This window comes from Branchiostoma floridae, chromosome 11, assembly GCF_000003815.2.
Source record: "Branchiostoma floridae strain S238N-H82 chromosome 11, Bfl_VNyyK, whole genome shotgun sequence".
Lineage (NCBI taxonomy): Eukaryota > Metazoa > Chordata > Leptocardii > Amphioxiformes > Branchiostomatidae > Branchiostoma > Branchiostoma floridae.
The window spans coordinates 14,971,515-14,998,340 of NC_049989.1; the positions used below are offsets into that span (position 1 = coordinate 14,971,515).

A 26,826-nucleotide genomic window follows, 5' to 3' on the forward strand; every position below is an offset into this window, starting at 1 on the left:
GGGCATAAAATGAACGTTTTGGGCCTTTCTCTCAGCTTTGCTCGAAAAAATATTTTGCAAAACCAAAAGATGTTGCAGGTCAAAGGTGAACAAGATGGCGTCGGGGCAAAGCAAATTTTGTTTTTTCCAGCTTTTCATCCACTGATTTCAATTATACGAAATGTAGCTGTACCCAAGCTTACTTTAAAGAACTTTTTAGAGATAAAAGACAATCAGGTAAGTACATGTAACCCTTCAATGTCGCATTGTTGTGTTTTGTTAAGATATTTTGGGCACGAACTTCGAACCCTTAGTCACTCCCCCTTTTTTTCAAGGAAAACAAACACTTGTGGGCAACTTGTGGTTCATGTAGCAACCTTGGAAGACGGCGCCTTTAATAGCTATAAAGTTGTAGAAAAAAACATACAAATTTTATATAATGTGCTTGGTTATAAGGGAAATTATAAAAAAATGTCGTCAGTGACCTAAGGATGTATGGTAGCTAGTTCTGCTACGGAAATGATTTATCATGAAAAAATTATTATATAATAGTTTTTCCATGTTATTCCTATCACTACATCTCCACAGACAGCGTATGGTTACCCATGTCCTATGACGTCACTTGATCGTCATTTGTGTGATTTGCACTCCTTTGTTTTGTTTTCTATTGTTTTTGTTTAGTCTCCAGGGAATAATTATGTCGCCCACATGTTCACTTAGATGATGACGTCAGTCCTAATCTTGTGACCCAAGGGAATGAATAGCAACCTTATTTTTTGGATTTAATTTCACAAAACTTCTGGTTTTGCACTAAAACTTTTAGTAAAAGGGGTCTTTTTTTTGTAATCGACTAGGCCATGCTGATATGATTACTATAGTACAGTCAGCGACCACCTGGCCATTTTGACCGCTTTTTCTCGGTCCCGATTTTTTTTCCCATTGACGTAAGCATTAAGCGGCCTTTTTTCAACGACCACCTGGCCAACGCAACCGCGACTGGCCCAAATTGGGACCCATAACGACCGCATCATTTTCAAAATTGACGTTTTCATCGATTTTTTATGATAACTAGCGCGATTTTGTGCCAAAATCGACCAGTTTGCGTCGGATTCTGACTGCCATTACGATGTTATGTTTAGAATAAAGATGGCAGCGGGCAATGGGTGGGTCAATGGGGCAGTCTACTGTAATATGGGAGGAAATTTCGTTGTTAAGAAAATCCGAATTTAGTTGTTACAGAGTTGTTTTTTTTTAAATCTATAATTAAAAAATAAATTATCATTATAAAGTGAACGAATGCTGAAACGTATATAGCCTCATACGTTTTAAAGAAAGATCTGTGTAGCTCATACCTTTTGTTCAACTGTACTGTTCATTCACCCGTGGGTAAGTATGCTATCGGGACCTCCCGGGCATCGAATTTGAAAGGTACACCGTAGTTATTTCAGATACAGCGATCAAGAACACAGCGACGCATAAAGGCTTGTTTGGTAACTGACAGCATCAAAGTTCCCTTACTGTCTAAAACGTTAGTGTACAAATATTGTTAAAACACTGTATCGTATAAAAGCTCGATAAAAGCTTGGGGTCAAATTTACAATTTACAGTGTGCATGTTGTATTTGACATGATTAAAAACCTCGCTTCTTTGCGTGCGTGCAGTGTACTTGCTATTTGCCATTAAACACAACGGAAACCATTTATACTTTGCATCGGGCATGTTTTGAGTCGATACTCTTCTCAGCAACCACCTGTCCAAATCGACCGCTTTTTTCCGGTCCCCCGGGTGGTCGTCTTGGGCATGTTTGACTGTACCTGTATATGTATGACGTCCTCTGGGCACACCAAATAATTGCAAGCCTGCAAAGAAGAAAAAGTTGGGCCCAAAAAATAATAATAATATATTATTAATAAGCTCCTTCATTTTTAAGTCTAAGTGATCAGGAAGGTTGAACAAATGTCTGAACACACAAAGCATGGTTACTATCAAGGACATCAGACAAGTTGCAGGGCTCGAAGTTAACTATGTCCCGATGTCCCGGGGCCACTAAAATTTAGGCCGGGACAACTGAAAAATCTTTTTGGGACACCTTTGGGACAATAGGAAAATAATCAACGAATCAACATCAGAATGTCCGATCTCCCCGCCCGCGGTTGTCAGGCGTGCGTACTCTGACTTACAGTTGTTGTAATACATAATTTCTGAAAATAGGGTTGGGACAGTCCATCCTCACTTCGGGACAGTTGAAATTTATTTTTGGGACAATGCTGGGACAGTAGGGAAAAAAGTTAATTTTGAGGCCTGAGTTGGAAATGCTTCATTCATGTTCTTTCACATCCTCTTTTTGTAGCCTGTTTTACACAATCTCTCACTGGCTGGGGTAAATGAGGCAGCCGCTAGGAGCACGATTTTAGTCAGCTACTCTTTTTGGACTTTAGTAATGATAATAATGAATTGACTCTCGGAATAAACTTTGGCATTCTATAACATAAGTATCCATTTTCTTATAATCTCTCCCTAGAAATTTATGGCATATAGTTGCCTATTTTGCAGCTTTCTTTGTACAGTTCAAAATATTGTCTCGAAATTCTTCCGAAGGTAAAGATACTACCATATCACTGTAGAGCGCAGATAGAATATGTTACAAATGAAGTCCTAACTTTTGTTTCAGCATGGAGGAACTTCCCTTCTTTGTCTACGACCACGAAGCTTTGGTAGAGGAGGGGGATGACCTAATTGATGCCATCATGTTCTACCATCCAAAAGCTGTAAGTATATTAAAGACTCACTGGACTGCACCAAATTTAGCCTGATCGTTCACAAAGTAGCCCAAACTGGGACAATTTGCTGCTGGAAATTGTATTTGTTGTTTTAATATAAAATAAGATTTACAATTTGGGGAATGAGGCAAATGAGCATCACCTCACCTCACCTATCCCTTGACCTTCTAGTGGGTCGTTGGAGTACCGTGACAATGAGCATAAAACAGTGCAAAATGGCACAATATACATATTTCATGATATCTTTCCTATGTTGTGCCAAATATCAGCTATTTGTTAAGTGAACTTCATTTTATTGCAAATCTCTTCTAGATGCATTTTCAATCCCTGCACATAGGTCATCGGCAACACTGCACTCTTCAATAACCTACTCATCTGGGTTTCGAAATTTTGAATGCAAATACATTGCACGTCGTAACAGAATGACTGCGATAAAAAATTGGCACAAATTTGTAAAATTGGTGCAATTTCCGAGTGCAAACTTGCTGTTGTCCATTAAGATACCAGCTTTTTAAGGCATGAATGGTCTGTGTCAAAATTTCTGTCAGGAAGTGAATGTTGGCACAAAATTCAATATTGAATAAAGTCAGGAACCCAGTGATAGCATGTACTTCAAAGTGGCGCATGATGTAATGTGTAAGGGACATGTGGTTGTGCTACTATATACATTAATTTTGTCAGGAAATTTTAAAAAATTTTAAATATTTCATGGAGATATAAGATCTATGATTCCTTGTTTTATTTTCAGACACCACTGAACTCCCAGTGTGCGCTGTGTGGCCAGCTCATGGGGATGGTACGCTGCCTGGAGGTCATCTCTGGTGCAGCGCCCTCTGTCTATCACCTACAGAAGTGCAAGATTGCAGTGAGGCACACAGGAAGATTCACATTGGTACAGCTCTTCATTGAATTCTTTATGCAAAAGTTTAGTACAAGAATTGTAACATTTACAATACAATGTACATGTACAGTCAAACCTGTATTAGGGGCCACCTCTACAGAGGGGCCACCTGTCCATAGTGGCCACTTTTTGTCGGTCCCTTGGGTATTTTATCTACAAGTTGCCACCTCTATACAGAGGCCACCTGTCTATAGTGGCCAAATTTATCCGGTCCCTTGAGTGGCCGCTATAGACAGGTTTGACTGTATGTTATAACCAATGGTACATCACTTATGTGTTTACCTTCCCAGATGGGAAACATATTGTTTTTTCTCCATTTCTTCTTCTTCCTTTTCTTCTTCTCCAAACAAATAAGTTCAACCCATCTCCTGACTTTAATTGCCAATGTGTTAGAATTGTTAATATGTTATTATTGATATGCAATAATTTCCTCGTACAATCAACGTAATTCAGTTTGATTGACTGCCAAGTTGATTAAATAAAGTTTGATTTCATTTCATTTGATTTGATAAACGACATTAACCAGGTAGTTGTTACCATTGTTGCTGGTGAATTAGCAGCCACTCTTTTTTGTTTGATTACATAATGTAGCAAGTGGCAGGACAGAGCTGGAGGGGCTGGTCACCATATAGTACTGTATATGAATGTGTTCAAGTAAGAATATTAAAGAAGAGCAGTAGCTATATAGCCTAGACCATGTGAAGGTAAACTTTGAGCATTTACTTGCAAATGTTACCTTACTACAGGGCTCTAGCCAGCTCGAAATTTTTTTCCGTCAGCCAATTCCCATTGTTGCGAAAACACTATTCCATGAGTAAGACTAAGAGAGACTGCACTGAGACCTTGAAAAATGGGTTTTTAATGAGATTATCCTACGCGAAAGGGCGCCGACACACATTGTCAACAATCATAACAATAGCAAAACAAACAGTGTGTGGCTTTTACGTCTGTGGACGGCGTCCCCAAGCCGCCTGTAGCTTCCACCATGGATTTTTGTCCGTCAAGGTTGACGGATTGGTTTTAAAATTTTTCTGTCACGCAGAAAATTTCCGTCAATTGACGGAAAAACAGACACTGGCTAGAGCCCTGCCTTACTAGTAGCAATCAAGTTAAAGTCCAAATATTTCCTCTATCATGGATTTCCAAGGGACTGTTTAGCCTTTTTATGAATGATGTTGGTGTATCATTTTGTGTCATGTTTCTCTATCAGGCGTTAGGTGCCAGTGCCGACCTCCCCAATGCCGCTGTGCTGAAACAAATGGACAGCTTGTACAGAATATTTGCCTTCTACCATGGCTCCTTGGATGCAGTTTTCAAGGTAAAACCAATTGTACATTTTGCTTCAAAGTTACAAGTCAAGGGTTTGATAACTAAACTAATCCAGTTTTCGAATAGTACAGTATCTCGTGTTCTGGATTGTGATTTTTGAGCGTTAGGCCACACCAATCTTATTTTTTGTTCCTCAGATTTTTTAAGAAAAAAATCGGGTCGGTCGGAAAAAAAACTTTTAAAAAGTCGGGGATACTAGGAGAGATTGGACAGGAAAACCTAAACTTTCAACATTTAGGGTACCAAAGTCGAAAGTTTGAAGAAAAATGATAAACTTACCATCCAAAATAGGCACGTGCAGCTACTGGAATTTGAGACCCATAATTTATTTCAGAAAGGAGTGGCAGTGAAATTTTGTCAACACAATGTGTGGCCATCAATTTGAAAAGTTTTTGTTTTGTTTTTTATCGGAAAAAATAGGGTCGGAGAATCCGAGAAACAAGAAATAAAATTGGTGTGACCTTAAATCAGTGCTGTTTGTAGTCATGTTCCTCAAATACTTTATCTAAATGAGATTCAGCATCTTTAAAGTTCTTTTTTTCTTTTCTGCAGAGATGTGGAGAAGAAAAGCAGCCGTTCCTACTTGCCATGGAGAGGATATGGGAGTGTTACCTGCCATATATTAAACACTACAGCAGGGTGGTGCCTGCCATGTTTGATGTCATTCCTTCTGTGCCTTTGCCAAAGGTGAGATACAGATTCTTTTTTTATTTATTTATTTGTTCAGCTGTTTACAAACAGCCAGGGCTGCCCAACTAGCCGTAGGCTATATATTGTCAAGGGCTAACCCTGTACATGTTCGCACACGACGGGTTATACCACCCCTTATGGGGTGAATGATGTAAATCACCATGTGGTTGATACAAGACAGAGGTTCGCCAGGCCTCCATCTGGGTGATTTGAAGTGAATCACCAACTCCCGACAGAAGGATTTGCACCAACGCACACCGCACCATCGCACATGTGCTTTAACGTGCATGGGGTATGGCTCTCCCCATACACGGGACCTCCATTTAACGTCCTATCTGAGGGACGACTCATTTTTCACTTGATTAAAGGGAGGAAAGTCGTGTAAAAAAAAGTGCCTTTCCCAAGGGCACAAGACCGGCAACACGGCAGGTGGATTCGGAACGGCGACCTCTCGGTCACGGGCCGAATACACTACCACTGTGCTACGCGGCCCCACAGATTCAACCACACAAAAACACTAAGACAGGAAAAATAGGAAAAATGTTTGTTTTCTTCCTTTCCGAAGAAATGCACTGTCCTCCAAGTCAAAAAAAGTTGTGCTGAATCAATTAGTACTATCCAGCTGCCTGACTTAGTCGCTGTGGACGTGTGACTTTGTGCATGTGTGGCATCAGCAATCTTGGGTCAAAGGTTGTTGGAAGTTTGTAGCGCCCCCCGTCCCGATTGAGAGAAAATCAACAACTTTTGACCCATTGATGATGTCACACTTGCACGTAACTGGAACAATCGTGTTTGATTAAGACCGGATGATTGAAATTTCATTGAGTCTAGTTTAGAACAGTTTACCCTTTAAAGGTAATATTCCTTGTTTAGGATACTGTAAATTCAGAAACTTTCGCGGTGGTTTAATGTTTTTTCCATGACAGTAAGAGACTACAGTGCATGGTGCTACCGCGAACTTAAAACCTCCGCGAAAAATCATATTTCCCTCTACCGCGAAATTAAATCCCCGCAAACTTACATTTGTAAATGCACTAACAATATACAATTGTTTCAAGAGTCATAATTTTGCATGAATTTGTGTATGTTATTGGGCTTTGTGCATAGAAATGAGTTACATTTAAGTTGTTGTTTGTTTCCTGTAGTCTGCTGGTGTTCTCTTCCTGAGAGCTTCTCACATCCTGCAGTCCTGCCAGAGGAAGCCAGGGGTCCTCGCTGGCTGTCTTCTGTATGATAATAAGGTTTTGTGTACCCAACTTTCCCCAGAGCTGACATCTAGACTTCTCCTTATCAAGGCCAACCAGAGCAATGTAAGATTTAAGTTAATGATTGTTACCTTCTAGAAATAGATATTTTCAAATTATGTAAACTAGACTTTTTAACTGTGTTGTTATGTTTCCCCTAATAGAAGGGAAACATACTGTTTCTACTCTTTTTCTTCTTAACCGTCTTCTTCCTAAACAAATAAGTTCAATGACCTGGACTAAGTGGCTGTCACCATGGTTACTAGTTAAGTAGCAGACACACTGGGTGCTTGATACATTATGTAGCAAGTGGCAGGACAGAGTTGGAGGGGCTGGTGACTTATACAGTATGTATATACAGAATCTGTTTCAGTAAAAATAAACAGTAGTTTATTTGGCTGGACCATGTGAAGGTAAATATTTTGCATTTGCCTACAAGTGTTACCTTTCTAGTTTGTCAGAATGTTTTCAAAATGTTTAATGCCACATTTTGTGTTTTCTCTATACAGCATCCAGCCAACGAGGTTGAAACAGGTACGTCATTACAGATGATATTGTGTGACTTACAAAGATACATGTGGATGTTGGAAGGTATATTCTTACACATACATGTACTATGATTGAAGGAAAACTGAATATAAGCACATGCAACATTGTTCTGAATACGAATGCAAAGTGTCTGAAATGCCAGTTGCTATTTAATAAGTAATCCAGTGGTCAGTGGCCCTGCTTCAGGACCAAGAAACTGTGATTCTGGCTGTTTCGCTCACCAGACATGCAAGCTACTGGAAAAGGTTGCAGTCCTCTGGTCAAGAAAAGCTAGCGGAAGTTCCCTGCTATAACAAACCTGTAAATACTGTATAAATAGTCTGTCTTCTCTGTCCCAACCAGTGGAAGAGTAACTCTTCACTTGCACTTCACTTTCTTTAGCTCAAGGTTTAAATATGAATACTAGAAGTATTATGTAACGTGATTTACACAAGTTGACCAGTTGGGATAACTTTTCCCTCTTCTTATTTCAGACTTCAGTCTCCCGTTTGGAGTGCGAATCCTGTCCGTGTACCTCACCAAGAAGGAGTCCCGCTCCTTCAGTAACCACTCTCAGAAACTCTTCCCTACCCGGCAGAGGCACACGGCCGTCTCTTCCTTCCAGTCCCCAGGGGGAGGGGGAAGGAGAGTAAACAGAACAGCCTCCGAGGAAAGCGCGCGGAGCTTGAGTCTCCGTGGAGTTGGAGACGGGCGCGAATCCGACGGGCAGATCTCCCGCGAGCAAAGCTTCATAACCCCGCCGTTCCGTCTTACCGATTCCTTCATAGACAAGGAAGACAAGCAGTCAAGCACTACAAGCAATGAGTCTTTGGTAGAAACATTGAGCACTGAAACAGTTTTGAGTGCAGACAAAGGAACAGATTCTGCGTTAAGTGGACCATTACAGGCTGATGGAGGTACATCAAGTGCAAGTTCAAGAAGAGACTCATCTCAGTCAGGAAACAGCGTCAAGAGCTGCGGTAACATCGGAGCGTTGGACAGCTACGAAGGAGAGATCTCCATGTCCTCCACTGAACTTGCGGACGAAAGAGAACACGGCGGAATCGACGAAGACAGCTCCGTGCTGGTTATGAAAGTCGAGGATCATGACTTGCCGGTCGCACAACTTGGAAACGGTCGTAGCAACGACGCTCAGGTTAGGTCACCTGATGTGCAGCTGCCTAAAGTGCTCCCAACAGAAGAAATTCAAAGTTCTAGAAGTAGCAAGAAGGTATTGTCTGATGCTGAACATGGCAGAGCAAATAGTACGGAGGAATCAGAACAACCTTCTGTTAGTCAGAAAAGAAGTGAATCTCTAGGACTGGAAAAGGACAGTAACAGTTTAAAAGGCAATACTGAGAAAATGTCTGCCTCTGAAAGTGGACATATTGCTAGTAAAGAAGACAAGCCACAGGAACTCTTGCCAGACCAACCCCACTCAAGTCTTGATGATGTCAGCAATACAGGTGCACAAGAACAGGATGCTACCTCAGGGAAACCAACAGATGTTTGTAGCGAAGAATCTGATTCGTTGAAAGCTTCACATCTAGAAAATTCCAACCAAGATGGATCCAATCAGAAGTCTCAGTACAATGACCATTCCAATGGAGTTACAGACATTGCACCAAAATTGGAGAAGTGTAATTTAACAGATTCAAATGAAGTGCCTGATGACATTATTCCAGTAGATGAGAATGATGATGATTCTAAGAGAACTGAGGTAGTTTCAGAGCCTGTTCTTCTTCAGAATGCAGGAGGCATGGATACATCAAGTGAACACACAGATACAGCAAAGAATGATGCAAACTCTTCTGTTGAAAACACATCAGAAGATCTCCATGAATCAGAAGAACTCTGTATGGAAGGTCTTGATGACGTTTCAAGGTTAAAGCATGCAGTTTCTTCGCAACACACAGATGCAAATACTTCTCAATCGTCCAAAAGCACCTATGAAAGAATCTGCAATGGACGGCTAGAAGCTGGCGGCATCGCAAGTCAGAAAACTCTGACGGAAACCGCGAACACGACAGCAACAAGTAACGACGAGGCCGCGTCAGAACTGAGAGAAACGGAAGTTACCCCCACCCTTCCTGAATTGACCCCTGAAAATCAAAATGGCGGTGTTGTCATGGAACAAGCTGCTTCAGAGGTCATAGGGTCAAGTGAGTTCAATGACCCCAGCATTGTGGATTCTCTCAATACAAGTCATACTTCTGTGCCAAAATCTTCAATTAGTGACCAACAATTGACTTCTACTGTAACAGTAGAGGATGATTTGCAAGAAGGATGTCAGGATGCTTCAGATACACTTGAAGGAGAAGACAAGGATGCTGAAGACTTGAGAAGGAAGAAGACGTCTTGTGCAGACTCTAAACTGCCTGGTCTGTTGAATGCTGGGTTGTACATACAAGGCCATTCACACATGGTGTTGCTCATGTTGATCGAGAGGAACTGTCAAAATGATCTTCCTACGATGCAAGGCCTGGTACGTTATTGTTGCTCTATTATTAGAAATGATTTGTTTCATGGCTTAACCTCAAAAAGGCTCTATACATGTAGCATGTAGGGGTTATTGTGTATACCTTGACTTAAGTTTGTTTTCTTTGTGCCTGTAGTGGAAGACATCAGTGACACAGATGGGTGACTTGGAGGGACAGCTGAAAGAGGTGGTCTTCTCAACCAACTCTGGGGTACGTACTAACCAATGTTGTTGTCGCTAACCCTACCTTTGATCCTCCTGCAACTTTCTTGCAGTTTTGTCTACAGGAGGTACTGCTATGTCCTCCAGTGTTTTTGTCCTCTAGTCTTTTGCCATTGTTACTTCCATGTAATGGAAGGGGGATAGTACAATGTATGTGTGTACTAAGGGGGATAATGTGTGTGTGTGTGTGTGTGCGCGCGCGTGTGTGTGTGTACTGAGGGGGCAAGTGTTTGTATTTGTGTGTGGTGTGTATGTACATGTATGTGTACTGAGGGGGAAGTGTGTGTATGTGTGTGTGTGTACTGATGAGGGGTTATTGTGTATATCTGTACATGTGTGTGAGTGGGAAGTGTGTGAGAGGCAGATATAGTGTGTGTGCTTGAGGTTGAGGGGTATCATGTGTTTGTGTGTGTGTGTGTGTGTGTATTGAGGTACTGAGGGGGTAGTGTGTGACTGTGCTGAGGGAACATTGTGTGTGTGTGTGTGTGTGTGTGTGTGTGTGTGTGTGAGGCAGGTAGATGTGTGTGTTGGCGAATTGGCATTAGGTTTGTGTCATCAGAGAGCTTATTGTTATACTAGACCAGACAGCCAACAGGGATTAGTAACTTAAATGGAATATTAATCTAAACTACTTCTGGTGGGGTTAGGGTTTTACATAGCTTTATGTTGTTATATGAAGGAGCACAAGACAAACAACAAAACACAAACCTTGCAGCTTGATACAAAAGTTTATTGCAGTATAATATCTTCTGACAATCATAGCAAATAAGCCATTTTTTCTAAATATCCCAGGAAAATTTGTACATCAATTGATTATTATAACTTGAAAGATGGTGAAAAATCATCCTTCAATATGTGTAATGAACTAAAACATGAGGAACAGATTCTGGTTTCTCAACATGTTAGCTGTTGTACTTGGTTTCACAAGCTATACTAATGGTTTCACTGTAAAAACTGTAGAAAGGCCTCAATGATTAAACATGTGAGGACCAGACCACTTCAGTATACATATCTTATCTGTTATTACCCTAAGTCGACAACGTAATCTTATTGATTATGCACTTATCTAACATTACATTCTAACATGATTATGTTCTGTCTTAGAAACTTTTACTAAATATTAAATGACAATGGAATCAGTTCAGCAACTGTTTACATGGAAAACCTGTCTCACATGTATCTGTACTTCCTGATACAGTGGTCACCTGCATCAGCTACAAACACATGTCCATCCTCTGTCACAGCCACCCCACATGGACGGTTCAGTTTGTCTTTATGACTGACAGTGTCCATGCTAATGGTGGACACATAAGTACCATCTAGGCGGAACACCTGAAGCTTGTTACCCCATCTATTACCAGCAGTGTCCCCCCCGATGTTTGCCAGAACTATGTTCCCCCTGCTGTCAGCTGACACCCCTGTAGGGCCAAACATGTCCTGTTTTCGTGGGCCATACTGACCAAACTTGTACATAAAGTTCAGATTCTTGTCAAACACCTGTACACGGCTGTTGACGTGATCGGTCACAATGATGTTGTCTTCTTTATCCACACAGACAAAACGTGGCTCATTAAACTGCCCCTCCCCCTTCCCCTGCCCTCCCACCTGTTTCACCAGTGTCCCATTCGCCTCAAATTGGAAGATGCTGTGTTTCCCCGCATCAGCTACAACAACCCTCCCATCACTCTGTACTGCCAGGCCCTGGGGGTCTGTGCAATATTTACCCAGAGAAAATCTGTTTATCAGATCTCCATATAGTGAAAACTTCTCGACTTCCAGCCCAGACCTCACCACTATGGTGCCATCAGTCTGAACTGCAACGTGCCCCACTTTTGTTTGCATTTGGGTCTATGTTGTACAACCTTCCACTGTGATCAAACACCTGAACCCATTTGTTCCCAGTATCAGCCACAAACACCCTGTCCTTCCAGACTGCTATATCTGTAGGAGTTTTAAACTCCTCCAGGTCGCTGCCCTTCTTCCCAAACGTCAGTACAGGGCTGTTACTGCTCACATCTACCATGAGAGAGTGGAGAGGGGGACGCTGGATACACTCTCCCCATGTAGCCCCACCGCCTGAAGCCCCATCCCCACCCTCTGTAGCTCCATCCCCTCTAACCACCCTCACCTCATGTGTCCCTGATAATTGTGGCCTCCAGAGTGCCTCAAACAACCCACTGATACTGGTTTCTGTGGTATCTAATGCTACACACTGCCCCCCAGTGATGATGATCTTAGGTTGATTCGGACCCCAAAGTAACTTATCTGGTCTGCAAAAGATGCGTGTCGGCAGGCTTTCTACTGGGGGCTGTGGAACACTAATGCCACACTCACCCTTGATTAGACGTCTTAAAGATCCTTCCATTGCAAAGACTTTTAAGAATTTCACTTCTGTGCCGTAAAGATTTAGCTTGTCCCCTAGCTGCTGCCTGAGCACAACAATCTCTGCACCATTACCTCACCACTACTAATTAGCCGTCGGGCAAGAATTTGCAATAAACTATTATTAACTAATAAGAAATTTGCACCGAACTGAAGTCTTTTGTCTGCAGTTCTTAAAGTCTCATCCAAACGTTCCTTCTCCTTTGGGTCTTTGCTGACAGTGCTTTCAGTTTTCTTCAGACCTTCAGTTGTACCCTTGCTTTTCTGCAGTAATGTTTGTAGATCAGCTTTGCATTGAACTTCACCTTGACTTTACTGAACTCCTGTGGGTCGTGGACTGGTCTTTCAGGGTGCGAATGACGCATTCTCGGAACTCAAGCTTGGTGCTGCGGGTTGGCAGTGCGCTGGTCCTCATGCGCTGGTCGGTGTGCTGACATTACTTTGCCCGGGTGTCTGCTGCTGCACGTCATCGGATCCTGCAGGGTGATGATTTGATGGTCCTTTAGTGCTTGTGTTTGGTGATAGTTGTTATCCAGTTCTTACACAGAGGGAAATGATAGTCCCCGCAAGTCTCTGCAAGTCCCCTCTACCCTAGCTGGCGGCAGATTCACAAATCTACGGACAGAGCACATGGTTGTCTTCATTATTCTAAAACTGATCTGGTTTTTATATTATATGATAGTACTCTTATGTCCCAAATTAACATACCCCCCTGAATAAACATGCCCCTCGGACAAATCTCCAAAATCTAATAAACGGACACCACCACCCCCACCCCCCAAATAAACAGACCCCCCGGAAATTAACAAATTGACATGTAAACTGCATGTGTCCATGGCACTTCTGTCCAAGGGAAAGAAGATGATAAGCAGGTAGGTTCTTTTTATTCAACTTATGCCAATGGTGCTTTCAAATTCAGCAAAGCTACATGAAACAAGCATTTTCTACTTGGAACTTGAAGCAAGTAATCAATGAAAATTGTTGTATATCATTTATAATTACTGACATATCATTAAGATCATTAGATAGCTGCTAGTACTCATCATATTTTCTATAGACATTACCGCCAATTAGAACACATATTAACACCCATAAAATGAACAAAATAGGGTTTTGTTCATAAATTGTTTAAAGTGCCGAAAACAAAGTTTTTTGAGAGCTCGTCTGTAAAATTAGCTCATCATCTCAGGCTGCACAATATATTATAGATTATATTTTGACACTAGAAACCTCTAAATTGATAAAATCTTATTGTGCTTTTTGAAAATCAACACTCTGAAAATATCAATGGCCTTCTGTGTCCATTGTCAACCCAAAATATGATCTTTTTTCACGCATTTATGGCATCATTTTAAAGATTGGAATCTGCTACTATACAATTATAAACTTAAGGTGTTTAACTGTTACCGTGTGTGATTATGGCGTCCATGTAACGTTGACTGATCCAATGCCCAAAAAATAGTGAATTTTGAGCAAAGATACCACGGGAATAAGGGCAGAAAGCCCCACCCCAATTTAAAAATAGAAATAAACCTACCGTCCAGAATAAGAACGTACCAGGTGGATTTTGCAGCTGAAAAATATAAACATAAGATTACCTGTATGTTTCTTTGGGACATGAGAGTAGTTTGGAGACAAACTGCTAACACCCGTTCCTGTTGGAAGTCTGCAGCAGCAGTTACAACGCGTCACACGGGAAATTTTTCACACACTGTAAGCTGGCGTCCATTAGAGTGAAAAGTATGGCGGTGGCTTGTTTCTACCTGGCTGAGATCACAGATACGCCAGGTGTACAGCGCTGATTGGCCAGTTGTGAACATGTGATCGCTGCGCACGCGCAGTAGAATTGGGATCTACTGCGCGTGCCTGCGCTATGAATGATGTCACAGGTTCTTCTCATGGCGTGGAGTGAAAAGTCAAACTTTGTTATATATCCGATTCATCACTTCGCAATCGGCGTAATCCTTGGCAGTATGGCATCGGGTGCAGGGAAAAGGAAATCTTGACTGCTTGTGTAGTTCAGCGATGACAATTTTGGCAGGCCTAGGATACATGAAAGGATTAGATCGATCTGACTTTGTCATGTCATGATTTGCCTTCTCCAGCCAAGCCCAAGGACATCTCACAAGGCTTATTACCCTGCACTTGTCCTCTCAAGTTAAAATAAAGAACCAAAACGGATCTGCCAGTACAAAGGGTAGAGGGACTTCTTTATTTGTATACATCTAAGGAGTGAGTAGACAATTAACAGACAAAAGCAGTTGTGTCTCTCAGTCATCGTTATGCCTGCGGGGCATCAAACCTGCCTGGTAAAAAATGTCAACATGTCAGACAGGTCAACCACAAACCTTCAACATTGTTATGATCAGTCACACCAACTTAATTTGTTGTTTCTTGGATTTAAACAGATAAAAACAAGGCTGAACTTTTTTGCACACCCGGCAATCTTTTGCGTTGTGTGAATGTGTGAAAGTGAAAGGAGTGGGTCCAACTTGTTTCCGTTGTGGTGAGGTCAGAGGTAAATTCTGATGCGCTGCACCCCCTAAACACACCAGCACACCTCATTACCTCTCATCATGACATAGACTCAACACAGATGCACACACAGTGACCCCAGTTTGACACTGTTTGAGAGGCACTCCCAGAAACTGTGTGTACCAAAGTGCAGACTTCCCCTCAAACTGTCTTCATGTAATGTAGATTCAGCCTTACGGAAGTATTGTTTTTACCTCCATGAAAAAATGGAGGTATAGTTTTGAGTGTGTCTGTGTGTGTGTGTGTTTGTGTGTGTGTTTGTGTGTGTGTGTGTCTGTGTGTCCGCATATTTGTGGTCATCATAACTTGAGAACCTCTTGATGGACTACGATGATATTTGGTATGTAGGTAGGGGTTGGGAAGACGAAGGTCAAGGTCAATTTTGGGCCCCCTGGTGTGTGGCCTTGGTACTGCAGCGCAACTTCCGGTTTTGCTATCTCGGTGTTCTGAACATGCTATGGTCAAGATTTTTAAGTATTAGATAGCTCTTGTGCTCAGGAAAAAATTACGTAAGTTTGGGCCCCCTAGCGTCTAGTTTGGGAATAGCAGGGGCATTTTTGTCAAAAACTTCTGACGAGGATAACTCAAGAAGGGAACAACGGATTTTCATCATTTTTGGTATGTACAAACAATGTAGGTACCTTAGACAATTTTGTACAAGATTAAATACTAATTATGCAAAATAGGAGAACATTTGCATAATTAATGAGGATATTATATCATGGCAGTTTTTTCAATGTATCTCTTGTCCTGGATGTGATATGGTCTTGACATTTGGCTGGTAGATAGCTTGCAGTGTCATGACAAAGTGGGGCAGGTTTCAGCCCCCTAACATTTAATTGCGGAACTGCAGGGGCGTTTTTGTCAAGACATTCTAAAGAGGATAACTGCAGAAAGGATTGATGGATTGGCATCATACTAGGCATGCGGGTACCTTAGGCAAATATGTTCATAATGATATACACTTTATGCAAATGAGGACTTAATTTGCATGATTAATGAGGAAATTGTATAATTCCATTGTTTTCAATAACTGGACTTCAATAAATGTAACACATGTTAACTATGATAGGTGGAATATAAGCAGATACCAAATATGGTAATGAGGAACTTATTTGCATAATTTATGTAAAAATTGCAAAAACGCTTTATGATTAATAATGGGAATTTTGTAATTGTGACATGTGTACGTTAGTCAATGATGAACAATACCATGCATAAATTATGTTAATGTGCTAGTCAATTGCATGAAATTTACGAAAGCTCTAAATTTTCATGGAGGTATGAGGTCGCCGAACTCTAGTTTGGGTACTGTTTTGGTTCTAAAGATGAATTGGGATATGTCTTGAGACCACTGGAGGGATTGCAGTAGCGTTAAGTGGCTGGTTAGGTGGTTATAGTGTGTTATTAGTGAAGTGGAAAATTAGGGCCTCATGTTGGTTCATCTTGGTACTGCAGCAGATATATTTTTGTTCCTAGACATGCTGTGCTGTTGATTTTTAAGTCCTTTGTAGGTGTTAAATTGAGGGTGTAGCAGTGAGAAGTTGGGCCTACTACTATGAGTCCTAGCTGTCTGCTTTGAATGTGTTATAAAGGATCATTCTTGATGATATTTGAATGTGTGTCCGGTGGAATACCTGAATACCACAGACATGCATTATCTATATACACGCGTAAACGCTACCGATGCCAGTACCGATAACATATTATTACTAACCTTCTAACAAAGATAACAAGTTTACTTGTGTGTCTATTCCAGGCTGCAGAGGAGGGATATAACTTTCTTCACTTTGATGGATTTGACAGATTGCTGAAAGGTAGGCCTTTGCTTAACCATTAAAATTTTGTTTTTATTCAGCTAAAAATGCTGTATCACTATCAGTTGTATACATGTATTCTTCTCAACAATGTATGCTAGCTATATATAGCAGAAGTAGTAGTATACATTTTTTTATTATACTGCTGCTGGGGTCCCTGACGTAGGAGTAGGCAGCAGTCGGCTAGTCTTCACACCCCGCTTCCATACGGCTCTAGATCTGTCCAGCGAGTTCACCCCTGTTTGACAGTACACCTTGATGTCCCTCCTAACACATTTCATCCAAGTTTTTCTTGGTGTACCACGGCCCCTGTTGCCTACTTTTTGTAGTTAACTTTTTAAGGAATGGTAAATTTGATATTTGTGATAGCTCACTGGTAAGATTCAAGACTTTCATGAACTGTATACAGTATTATAAGAATCACTAACCAAAGCTTGATACCTGAGTCTGTATAATAAGTTCCTGACTCTTGCCCCCCCCTCCCCCTTCCCAGTTAATCTACAGGAACCAGTGCTGGCGCCTGACGTGCTGTTCTGTAACACAGATTTACATGTCTGTAGTTTCTGACTCTGACTGTTGCCCCCCTCCCCCTTCCCAGGTATCTACAGGAACCAGTGCTGGCGCCTGACGTGCTGTTCTGTAATACAGATTTACATGTCTGTAGTTTCTGACTCTGACTGTTGCCCCCCTCCCCCTTCCCAGGTAATCTACAGGAACCAGTGCTGGCGCCTGACGTGCTGTTCTGTAATACAGATTTACATGTCTGTAGTATCTGACTCTGAGTCTTGCCCCCCTCCCCCTGCAAGTATACCGAAGTCACGGGTTCCGCACAGGGCGCCCAGTGCGGAATACGTGGAGAAAATGGCGTCGGCACTCGGGGCCCAGTGCGGAAGAAACTTCCGCACAGGAATTCCAGTGCATACGCTACATCCTACATGTATAAGTGTTATGTACTTATGATGACCTCATGTCAACAGTGTGTCAGCTTCGTTCCCTTTTTCTAAATTTCACGAAGATAAACTGCCAAAATACATTAACGTTACAGCTCCCTTTGTCGTGTTTGAGTTGCAGACTACTTTCAATCAATCGTTCGCATGCATCATTGCGTGGCGGATACAGACAGTTTAGACAGTTCTACTTTGGTCACGAAAAAAATTAATGTCTAAATAAGAAAGATAATTGATATGTACCGTTCTTTGAAAACCCGACACGGATATTTCCTCCCATACGCAGCTTTCTCAGGCTCAAGGTGAACGTTTTGTTACACTTCTTTTATATATGTGTACCACCTTTAACTGCCCGGAACTGTAAATAACGTAATGGAGGCTGGCTGTCAGCACTCAGTTTCAAGTGCGGAATAATTGTCGTCACTGGTTTTCCTGTGCGGAATGTTTGTCGTCACTCGTTTTCTAGTGCGGAATATTTGTCGTCACTCGTTTTCTAGTGCGGAAGGTAGTCTCAGCACTCGGTTTCTAGTGGTGAATCAGGGTTTTCAGTGCTGAAGTCGACTCACCGCTGGACACCTAGTGCGGACGTAACTTTGGCACTAGACTTCTAGTGCGGAAGGCCCTTTCCGCACTAGACACCGAGTGCTGAGAGAGGAACCCGTGACTTCGGTAGTTTTGCCCTCCCCCTTCCCAGGTAACCTACAGGAACCAGTGCTGGCGCCTGACGTGCTGTTCTGTAATACAGATTTACATGTCTGTAGTTTCTGACTCTGACTGTTGTCCCCCTCCCCCTTCCCAGGTAATCTACAGGAACCAGTGCTGGCACCTGACGTGCTGTTCTGTAACACAGATTTACATGTCTGTAGTTTTTGACTTTTGCCCCCCTCCCCTTTCCCAGGTAACCTACAAGAGCCAGTGCTGGCACCTGACGTGCTGTTCTGTAACACAGATTTACATGTCTGTAGTTCCTGACTCTTGCCCCCCTCCCCCTTCCCAGGTAACCTACAGGAACCAGTGCTGGCACCTGACGTGCAGTTCTGTAACACGTCACAGTTCATCCACCAGGAGTTCCAACAGTCCGACACGCTCAATGATGTCCTAGTCAGGTCAGTAACAATCCCTCAAGTCACGGTGGTCACGTTGCTAGGGTATTATCCGCGTTGCCAGGCCAAAGTGCTCCGCCCACAAGCGGGCCCGCGCGAGCCGTGGCGGTGTGAAAAAAAACAACACAAATTTCATCCAACATAACGCGGGATATAATTATCACATCAGGAAAAAAATATATGCACACGAAAATTACATTAGTTCGCCTTCAAAATATCTCAATTATTTGGGATGACCCTGTGCAAAACGCTTCAAATCGCCCGCTGTTCCATGTGCGTTTTGGAGGTCGTTTTGGGTCACTGAACTTTGAACTTTGAATTTAATGCTCTATTTTACGCACCAGGCAAAGCTTTGACCTATGCTTTAGACTTTAGGACCTCTAAGAATATTTCACCTTATGCAGTTTTAAGTGTCTACGACATTTTAGCTAATTTTGTCACATTTTCACTACGTTTTGTCCCATAGTTCCACAGCGATGGAAGAGAATCGATTGATTTTTCTCCAAGATGGCGGCGATAGTTTTTTCTTCACGATGGAGTTTTTTTGGTCAGCTTAAGTGTTAACTACCGGTAGATATGGCTCAAATACGAATTGTACGTTTTGTTCAGATTTTCACGTGGAAGAATGGCTATGCTCTTGACTTATAATTAGGTTGTCGGCGAACATCAGAGCGGTTTGTTCTTGCCTCCGTACGTTCTTACAACAACAACTTACCTGGGGCGGCAGTGATATGGAAATGAGCTGGCGTGGCCCAATTGTTGTCGTCCCGGGCGCGAAATTTGAGAGAGAATTGGCTGTAGCAAATTATTTGTACAGTTTGTTGTGTCTGCAAGAAGCTACCATTAATTCTACAAGATCTTTAGTGCACTTTCGCAGCTGCACTTTCTCCCATAGTTAAGATTATTTTAGAAATTTTGAACGAGGTCCCAAATAGTAAAATGGCGTCTTTTCGACTTTTGTAAACAAAAGAGAAAACCGGTTTCATCCGGTTCCGCTGTCAGGTAACAACACTACATATCTGACCCCTACTTCACAAAAGTTTGATCTACTACTGTGCTTCTTTGATAGTTAAGTCTAAATCTTTTTCTTTGTAGTAATGAACCGTTTTCATTTTTCTACCAAGGGTGCCAAAAGTTGAGTTTTTTCGTCTAGTGTATGCAAGCCGATAGCACATCAAACGCTTGGGTGTGTAATGTTACAAAGCTTAGTGAATTGCGAACTGCAGATTCTGTTACAAAATTCACGGGAATATAAAATTGTTTCTACAAATAGCGGAGAACGAAGTTTTTTCTTCATTTTTTTTAGTTATTTTGTAGGACAGGACTAGACACGCCGGTTCGTGAATCTTGATTTGAAGACGCACTTTGTCGTGAGGTCAGTGTGCATTGCGTTCTCCGTGTGCGGTAAGCTTCCGTGCAAATGTTCAAAATATGAATTTCACTTCACCAAGAAACTAAACTGGTGTTCTGTAGTTCAATTGTGTGTGTGTGTATGTCTATGTGTGCGTGTGGAGTGAGAGAGAGAGAGAGGGAGAGAATATTAGACTTCTGTAGGAAAGGCCGGGTTGTGTTTATATTACGGGCGGGCGGGCTCTACGCCGCCCCCGTTGAATCTTGCAGCTGCGCCCGGCAATGACGATGGCACGGTAAGTTGGGTGAATTTTCATGGTGTTGCGGTTGCTATGCTTTCGTCCGTGTTACCATGCGTTTTATTACTACTTCAAATCCATTCTATAGTATAAGGTATAATTTACACAAAGAAAATTGCGGGGCAAAGGACGCCAGTTTGAAGTTTACCATGTAATGTAATGCCCAGCGTATTACCGATATCAATACATTCGCCACGTCAAGCGCTGGTATGGACCTAGTTCATTTACAGAATGACGAGAATATAAGGAGTTTGTTATTTGAGAGAACACGTTTATCAAAAAACGTAGGTTGCAATTATTGTCTTATATTTAAATTGAGTCGTTGTGTATACAGGACAGGAACAGACACGCCGGGACTTTGGTCAAAGACGCAATATATCAAGGGGTTCGTTACGTTTGGGTCTAAGTATACTAGTATGGTGAGCTTTCATGTTCTAGATATAGATACTCATCTTCGCCGAAAACTACTGGATTTCTATCACTCAACTTTTTGTATGTGTGTGTGTGTGTAAAAAAGGCACGGATAATTTTCCGGGTTGACTCTGTAAACGACGCCCACTGCTCCGTCCCAAGCGGTGACCCTGGAGTGACGGTAACTCCTTCGATCTTTGCTCACCTTAGGTTTAGTTTAAGCATGTTGGGTAATATATATAGACAAATATATAGCTCAGAAAGAATTAAAACGGTGGTTTCAATGCCGAGCTCCAGCGTGAGAATGACCGACAGAAAAGCTCAGGTATTGTTAACTTGGTAAGTGGAGAACAATGGGGGCGGAGAAAAGACGCGCATATCAAAGGAGCAAGTTCGCGTCAAAAAATAGCTCCACTTGGAGCGACCAAAACAAATGTAATCCCCGCCTACAACGGCGTAAACCAATCAGCTATTGTTACCAGTAGTGAAATGGATGATTGACATTGATTTCCTCATCCATATGCATGATTTGCGAGTGAGGATTTTTGAGGGCCTTTTTGACCACCGTGAAGTACTGTAAGAAAAAAGTATGCTTGTTTTTTTTACCTGTATTTTGTCAAGAGGTAAAGCTAGGATAATGTTTCTGATTTATATATTTACCTTCACAAAAGGGAAACATTGTTTTGTCTGTGTTTCTTCCTCTCCTCCCTCCTCTTCTTTCTGTCCGTTTCAAACAAATAAGGCCAAGGACCGGTGGGTTGGTTACTTACTGGTTAATTAGAAGACACCCTGTAATGTATGGTTACACAATGTAGCAGGTGGCAGGACAGAGCTAGAGGGGTCATGTGGCACGGAGCAGCGAACCAGCCGGAAATCTCCCGTTCTAGACCCCTGACACAAAGAGAAAAATTGACAACAACACTAAAGAAGCTCATAGAAACAGAAACAAATCTAGAGGGACACAAACTTCTTTCTAGATCTGTTATGAATAACAAACAGCTCCATCTCACAAGAAGATGACTAATGATGATGATTGTGTCCCATGGGAGGGGGGCATCATTCCTATCAGGGGAGTCACAAACTTCCCTCCTCATCTTCATGTTACAAAAACCAGGACAACTTGTGACTAGGCTTAAAAGGTTTTAGATTCAGCGCAATAAATCTATATTTGAAACATAATCGTTAAAAAGAGGATAAACATTGAACAGTTAACCTGTCCTGTGATTTGTTTATTCTGACTTTAAATTAGCAATATTATGATGTGGATATGATTTTAAGTTGTGGTGCATTTTTGTAGTAAGTAGTGTTAATAACTTTGCAACTTGAGCTTGTAGACTCAAACTTGACCTTCAAAATGTGCTTTTTCATAAGACTTACAACCAAATGATATAATCTAAAGTTGTGACTCCCTTGGCTTGGAGTAAGCCTAGCTTTGGTAACTTAGTACTTTGTTTCAATCATTAAATATAGGGTCATCTTGAGGACACTTATAGTTACATCTTACATCTTATATGTATCTTTGAATTCATATTTTGTTAAAGACTGCTTGAGTAAAAGTAGAAGTTGACATTGCTTCAACCAACATTATATTCTCAAAGACATCTTAATAGAAAGGTTGGGAGGCTTTGCACATCTGGCATAAAAAGAGTTCTTGTTAAGTCACGTTTATTTTGCCATTTGCCTGAACCACTGTCCTTAGATTACCCATCTTTGTGATTAGCTTCTCCAGGTTCTGCTACTAAATTGTAAATGCCAGATTACTTCTAAGCTCGTTAATTTGAAGGGATCCAGGTCCTAGTTGTCAAGTTGGTGTTTGGATCCCGCAATTAAAATGGACGTTGTATTTTCCGTGTGATGTTCAGCATGCATGTGAGCGTACGTCTGTGCAATGTCGCACATGTTGGCTGTCGAAAATCCTCTCTTCACTGTTAATGTCAGTGGCGACGTCCCAATAAATTTACATTGCCACACAGACTACCGTTCAATCGAAAATCTGAACAGGATGTCCTAATCAGTACGACTAAGCCAGCTTGGATACCACTTTATATTCTCGTTGAAATTGGAGCGATTCGGCGAGGGATCATTTTCCGATCGGGATGCGTGTGCCGTGTCTGCCGGCCTCGTTGTAACGACGGGCAGCCGTGTAACCGCATTAATTGAAATCCACAAGGACGTAATTATGACCTTCCCCGGCATCAAACACCCTTGAAACGTAACCAGATGCGTCCCCTAGGGAGAACAGGAGGCGCGGTGTTTTAACAAACGTTATCTGATTTCCCGTCGTTAAAAGATTCACCCGCGTGGAAGATAATCGTTAGTACGACAATGATAGCGGTCCACAAAACACAGGAAATCTGTCGCCCTTTTAGCGACAATTGCGGCGTCGTTCCTAAAATATGCGTGACGTCCCTCAAAATCCCCTGCCAAAACATCAATGAGCTTTACAGTATCAGAATTACCTGGAGGAAGTATTAGGTCTAGACTTTGTAAGCTGGGATTGTCATAGCAGTCAATATAACACTCCCTACAGACATTGTTTTGTCCTATTGTCTGTATTTCCCTGCTGGGGTTGCTACCAATGATAACGTACTGTATGTCACCAGGCTTACACTAGAGTGTATAGTTTACAATGGTTCATCCCATAGGTGATCGTCCATTGTGTTCCGCTCATAATCCCCGTTATGGTGTTGTGCGTCGGGTTGATAACCACTTGTCGTGCTACAGGTCAGGTAAAAATAAAGCGATTATCCTCAACTGAAGTGAAACATTATACTTTTTCATGTTACTAATAGTGGAAGTGTATCATGGCTTTGCAACAACTCATGTTTTCAGCCACGCACACTGGGTCACCCTATACTCGTGATAAGTGTGCTGGGTTCTTTTACATGCAGAGGTTTTATGACTGGAGCTTCTCCATTCATGGGGCTGCCTGCTTTACGTCCACATCCAAAGGTTGAATGTAACCCCAAAACCTCCAAGTAGGGCTCAAACCTCCAGAACTTGATCTATTATTGCATAACAGCAGGGTTGCTTGCACAGACCATGGGTCATAGTTCAAAATTTGAGTAAAGGAATGAATTAAGTAATCAATTAATTGATCAATTGATCAAAATATGTTGATGAATAAAACATGAATGATGTGTTATGATAACCATTCATTCATCCATGATAAAAAGTATGCCACAGCCACAGGGTCAATTGCATACTTTTAAGGAAGACTGGACTGATAACAACATCACTTCCAACACCCAAATCCGTATTTGAATTTTCGACAGTGGGACACTCAGTGCACTCAAAGTTTGTTCAAATTAGTCCATTCAAGCCCGTATGATACAAGCAGAAGCCGTAATGTGATATCCCAAATTGTCATCCGTATCAAATGTTATCATGACCAGGTTATGATATAAAAGACGTTACAACTATATCATTGTTGTTCCATTGTTACAGAAGCCAGTCTGCAGGCGTGTACGGGAGCCGAAGTCTGTCTCAGGAGACGTTCTTCCAGCTGCGAGGCCTGGGGAGGGGGGGTCAGCAGGGGGTACCCTCCCCGCATGACCCCCTCTTCAACCTGGAGAACAGGGCACGGAAGAAACTCCTTAAGGACCATCACATCACTTTCTTCTAATGCCTTATTCTGCGCTCATGTTAATGTGTTAGACTTCTTAGGCCTAGAGGAAAATGTTATGTTTCCAGCTACGACCATGAAAAAATAATGTCTGTACACAAAGTCATGTAGGTTGGGTTTCTCTTTTTTCTTTTCTTTTACATTTTGGCAAAAATGATCCAAGTACAGATTAACACTGTAAAACTGAAATCATATGTACAAGCATAAGACATTGAACAAAGAAGAAAAAAATTACTACTATACGCATTCTTACATCAAATCAAAGCATTAAACTGTTAAGTAGTGTGTGAAATACCGGAAGCCTGTTTTGAGTTCCGTGACCAATTTGTCAGATGGAAAATTGTGTGCCCTTTGCTAGCGGCCAACCAAAAAGAAAGCTATACATGCAGTACTTTTCCTAGGCTCGGTTGGGTAACAGTTAAAACAACATTTTTTCCTAGGCCTTATACATGTAGAAGTTGTCATAAATAATTATGTATTAAGTCGTGACACCAATAATTTGTTAACTTTGTTAATTTAAATTAGCAATATAGCCAGTTTCTCATTTTTACTTGGATGTAACATATCAAAGGGCAGAACAGAATTTTACAGATGCAAACGAAAGTCATCAAGTTAATCTCTTTTTGCTATGTACATATTCGCCTTTTTGATAAGTTAGCCATTTTGTATACCAACTATAGACAGATCTTAATGTCTTCCCAATGCTACTTTATAAGCAGCATTAGAAGAATGAACATGTTACAATAGATTAGATCTTTTTCCATTTGCCTGGATGGAGGAAGAAGTATGGTAGGTTGAAGCAAGTCACTAAGATATGTGATTCAATCCTTTGTCTGTGCAAGGATTGTCTTTAAATTAGTATACATCATGGTTTGTACGTGTACTTTTGCCAACATTCTACAAGCATAATCATGAAAAGTTAAATTTCCTAACCTTTTGTACAAAGTTTATGTACAGTTTATATAACTTTGAATCATAGTACTTCTCTGTATGCAGTTCTAAGATGCAATAACTGTACTATATTGTCATGATGCTTTTTATATTGCTGCTTTTCATATATTTAATGTGGAATGTGACGCACACTCTGATTTAATATGCACATTAATGTCAGCTAAAAGATCATGTTTTCGTCAACCTTCCTCCATAAAGACTAATTGAAGGATAAGTGAGATTAGTGCAACTATATTCTGTCTTGGTTAGGCCTATGGAAAAGAGGTTTGCATTTTATGACCAAACGATTTCCTTACATAATTGCATTCTTAAAAACATGTTGTAAAACTGTTTGCATATCAATATTGTGTTATTCTCCTTCTTGGCTACCAGCAAGAAATAAATTACGAAGTTTATGGCGGCAATTATTGTTATGTGTATTTAGATAACTACTTATGCTACGCAAGTTGTAAGTACTGTCTTTTTGGATGATTTTTATGACGAGGTATGATTAAGTATTTTATGACTAAAATTGCACCTGAGTGCCTGCCAGTGAGAGATAGTGTACAACAGAGTACATTATAACCAGATGCTTGCCAATGTGTAGAAACATTTCACGTTGTAAAATTTTTACAAAGGTTTTACTGTATATCTGCTTTGCTTAAGCCATACATACATGTGACCTGGGGTCAATTTATTTGTATGCAATAAAGGTACATATAATAGTATACAAGGTTGCCTTCGGGTACAGAGTTTTCGTTTTGGGTGTGTCTGGATGTTTGTGTTTTTGTGTGTCCGTAGTTATTTGAATGCACAGTCGTTGAGTGGCAGGAAAAGAGTGGGAAGATGGTGTCAGACATGCAGGAGTGGCAGGAAGTAAGGTTCAGAGGTGACAGACATCCCAGGTCACGGTGTCAATGGAAGAGGCTACTAGTTCACAGGGACATATTTTTTTTTGTCTGATAGGAATAATATTTCAGAGGTGTTATAACTAGTCCTCTATCAGACATTCCAGGTCATGGGGTCAAAGGAAGAGGCTACTTCTTCACTGGGGTATTGTCATTGGTCTGTGCTTTGTCAGTTATATATTTTTCCAGAACATGAAGTCACACTTACTGAAAAGTGATAGGAGATCATCAATGAACACCTGTAATCTTAATCAAAACCTTATTTGCATAATTGGTGGACTACAGTTTAACAAGGCATGAGAAACTCTACTTTGAACTTTGCTGAAAAAGTCGTTGAATCAGATGCACTTCTGGCTAGGCACTGTTA

The 26,826-nt window shown here is 41.3% G+C and overlaps 1 protein-coding gene across 1 annotated transcript; it reads left to right on the forward strand.

Moving 5' to 3' along the window:
- Positions 1–87: 87 nt before the first annotated feature.
- Positions 88–26,281, forward strand: LOC118426604 (serine-rich adhesin for platelets-like). The gene is made up of 12 exons (XM_035836095.1): positions 88–216; positions 2,651–2,747; positions 3,508–3,651; positions 4,871–4,978; positions 5,542–5,676; positions 6,825–6,989; positions 7,433–7,457; positions 7,946–9,936; positions 10,067–10,141; positions 16,829–16,886; positions 18,831–18,939; positions 24,444–26,281. The coding sequence occupies exons 2-12, from the start codon at positions 2,652–2,654 to the stop codon at positions 24,619–24,621; spliced, it is 3,084 nt and encodes a 1,027-aa protein (XP_035691988.1). The 5' UTR covers positions 88–216; position 2,651; the 3' UTR covers positions 24,622–26,281.
- The last annotated feature ends 545 nt before the right edge of the window (positions 26,282–26,826 follow it).

Excerpts from the sequence above, each read along its gene's own strand:
- LOC118426604 (XM_035836095.1), top strand. The coding sequence starts at position 2,652 with ATGGAGGAACTTCCCTTCTTTGTCTACGACCACGAAGCTTTGGTAGAG. Across the intron at positions 2,748-3,507 it reads TGTTCTACCATCCAAAAGCT|ACACCACTGAACTCCCAGTG; the intron begins GTAAGTATATTA and ends TTTTATTTTCAG. Across the intron at positions 5,677-6,824 it reads CTTCTGTGCCTTTGCCAAAG|TCTGCTGGTGTTCTCTTCCT; the intron begins GTGAGATACAGA and ends TGTTTCCTGTAG.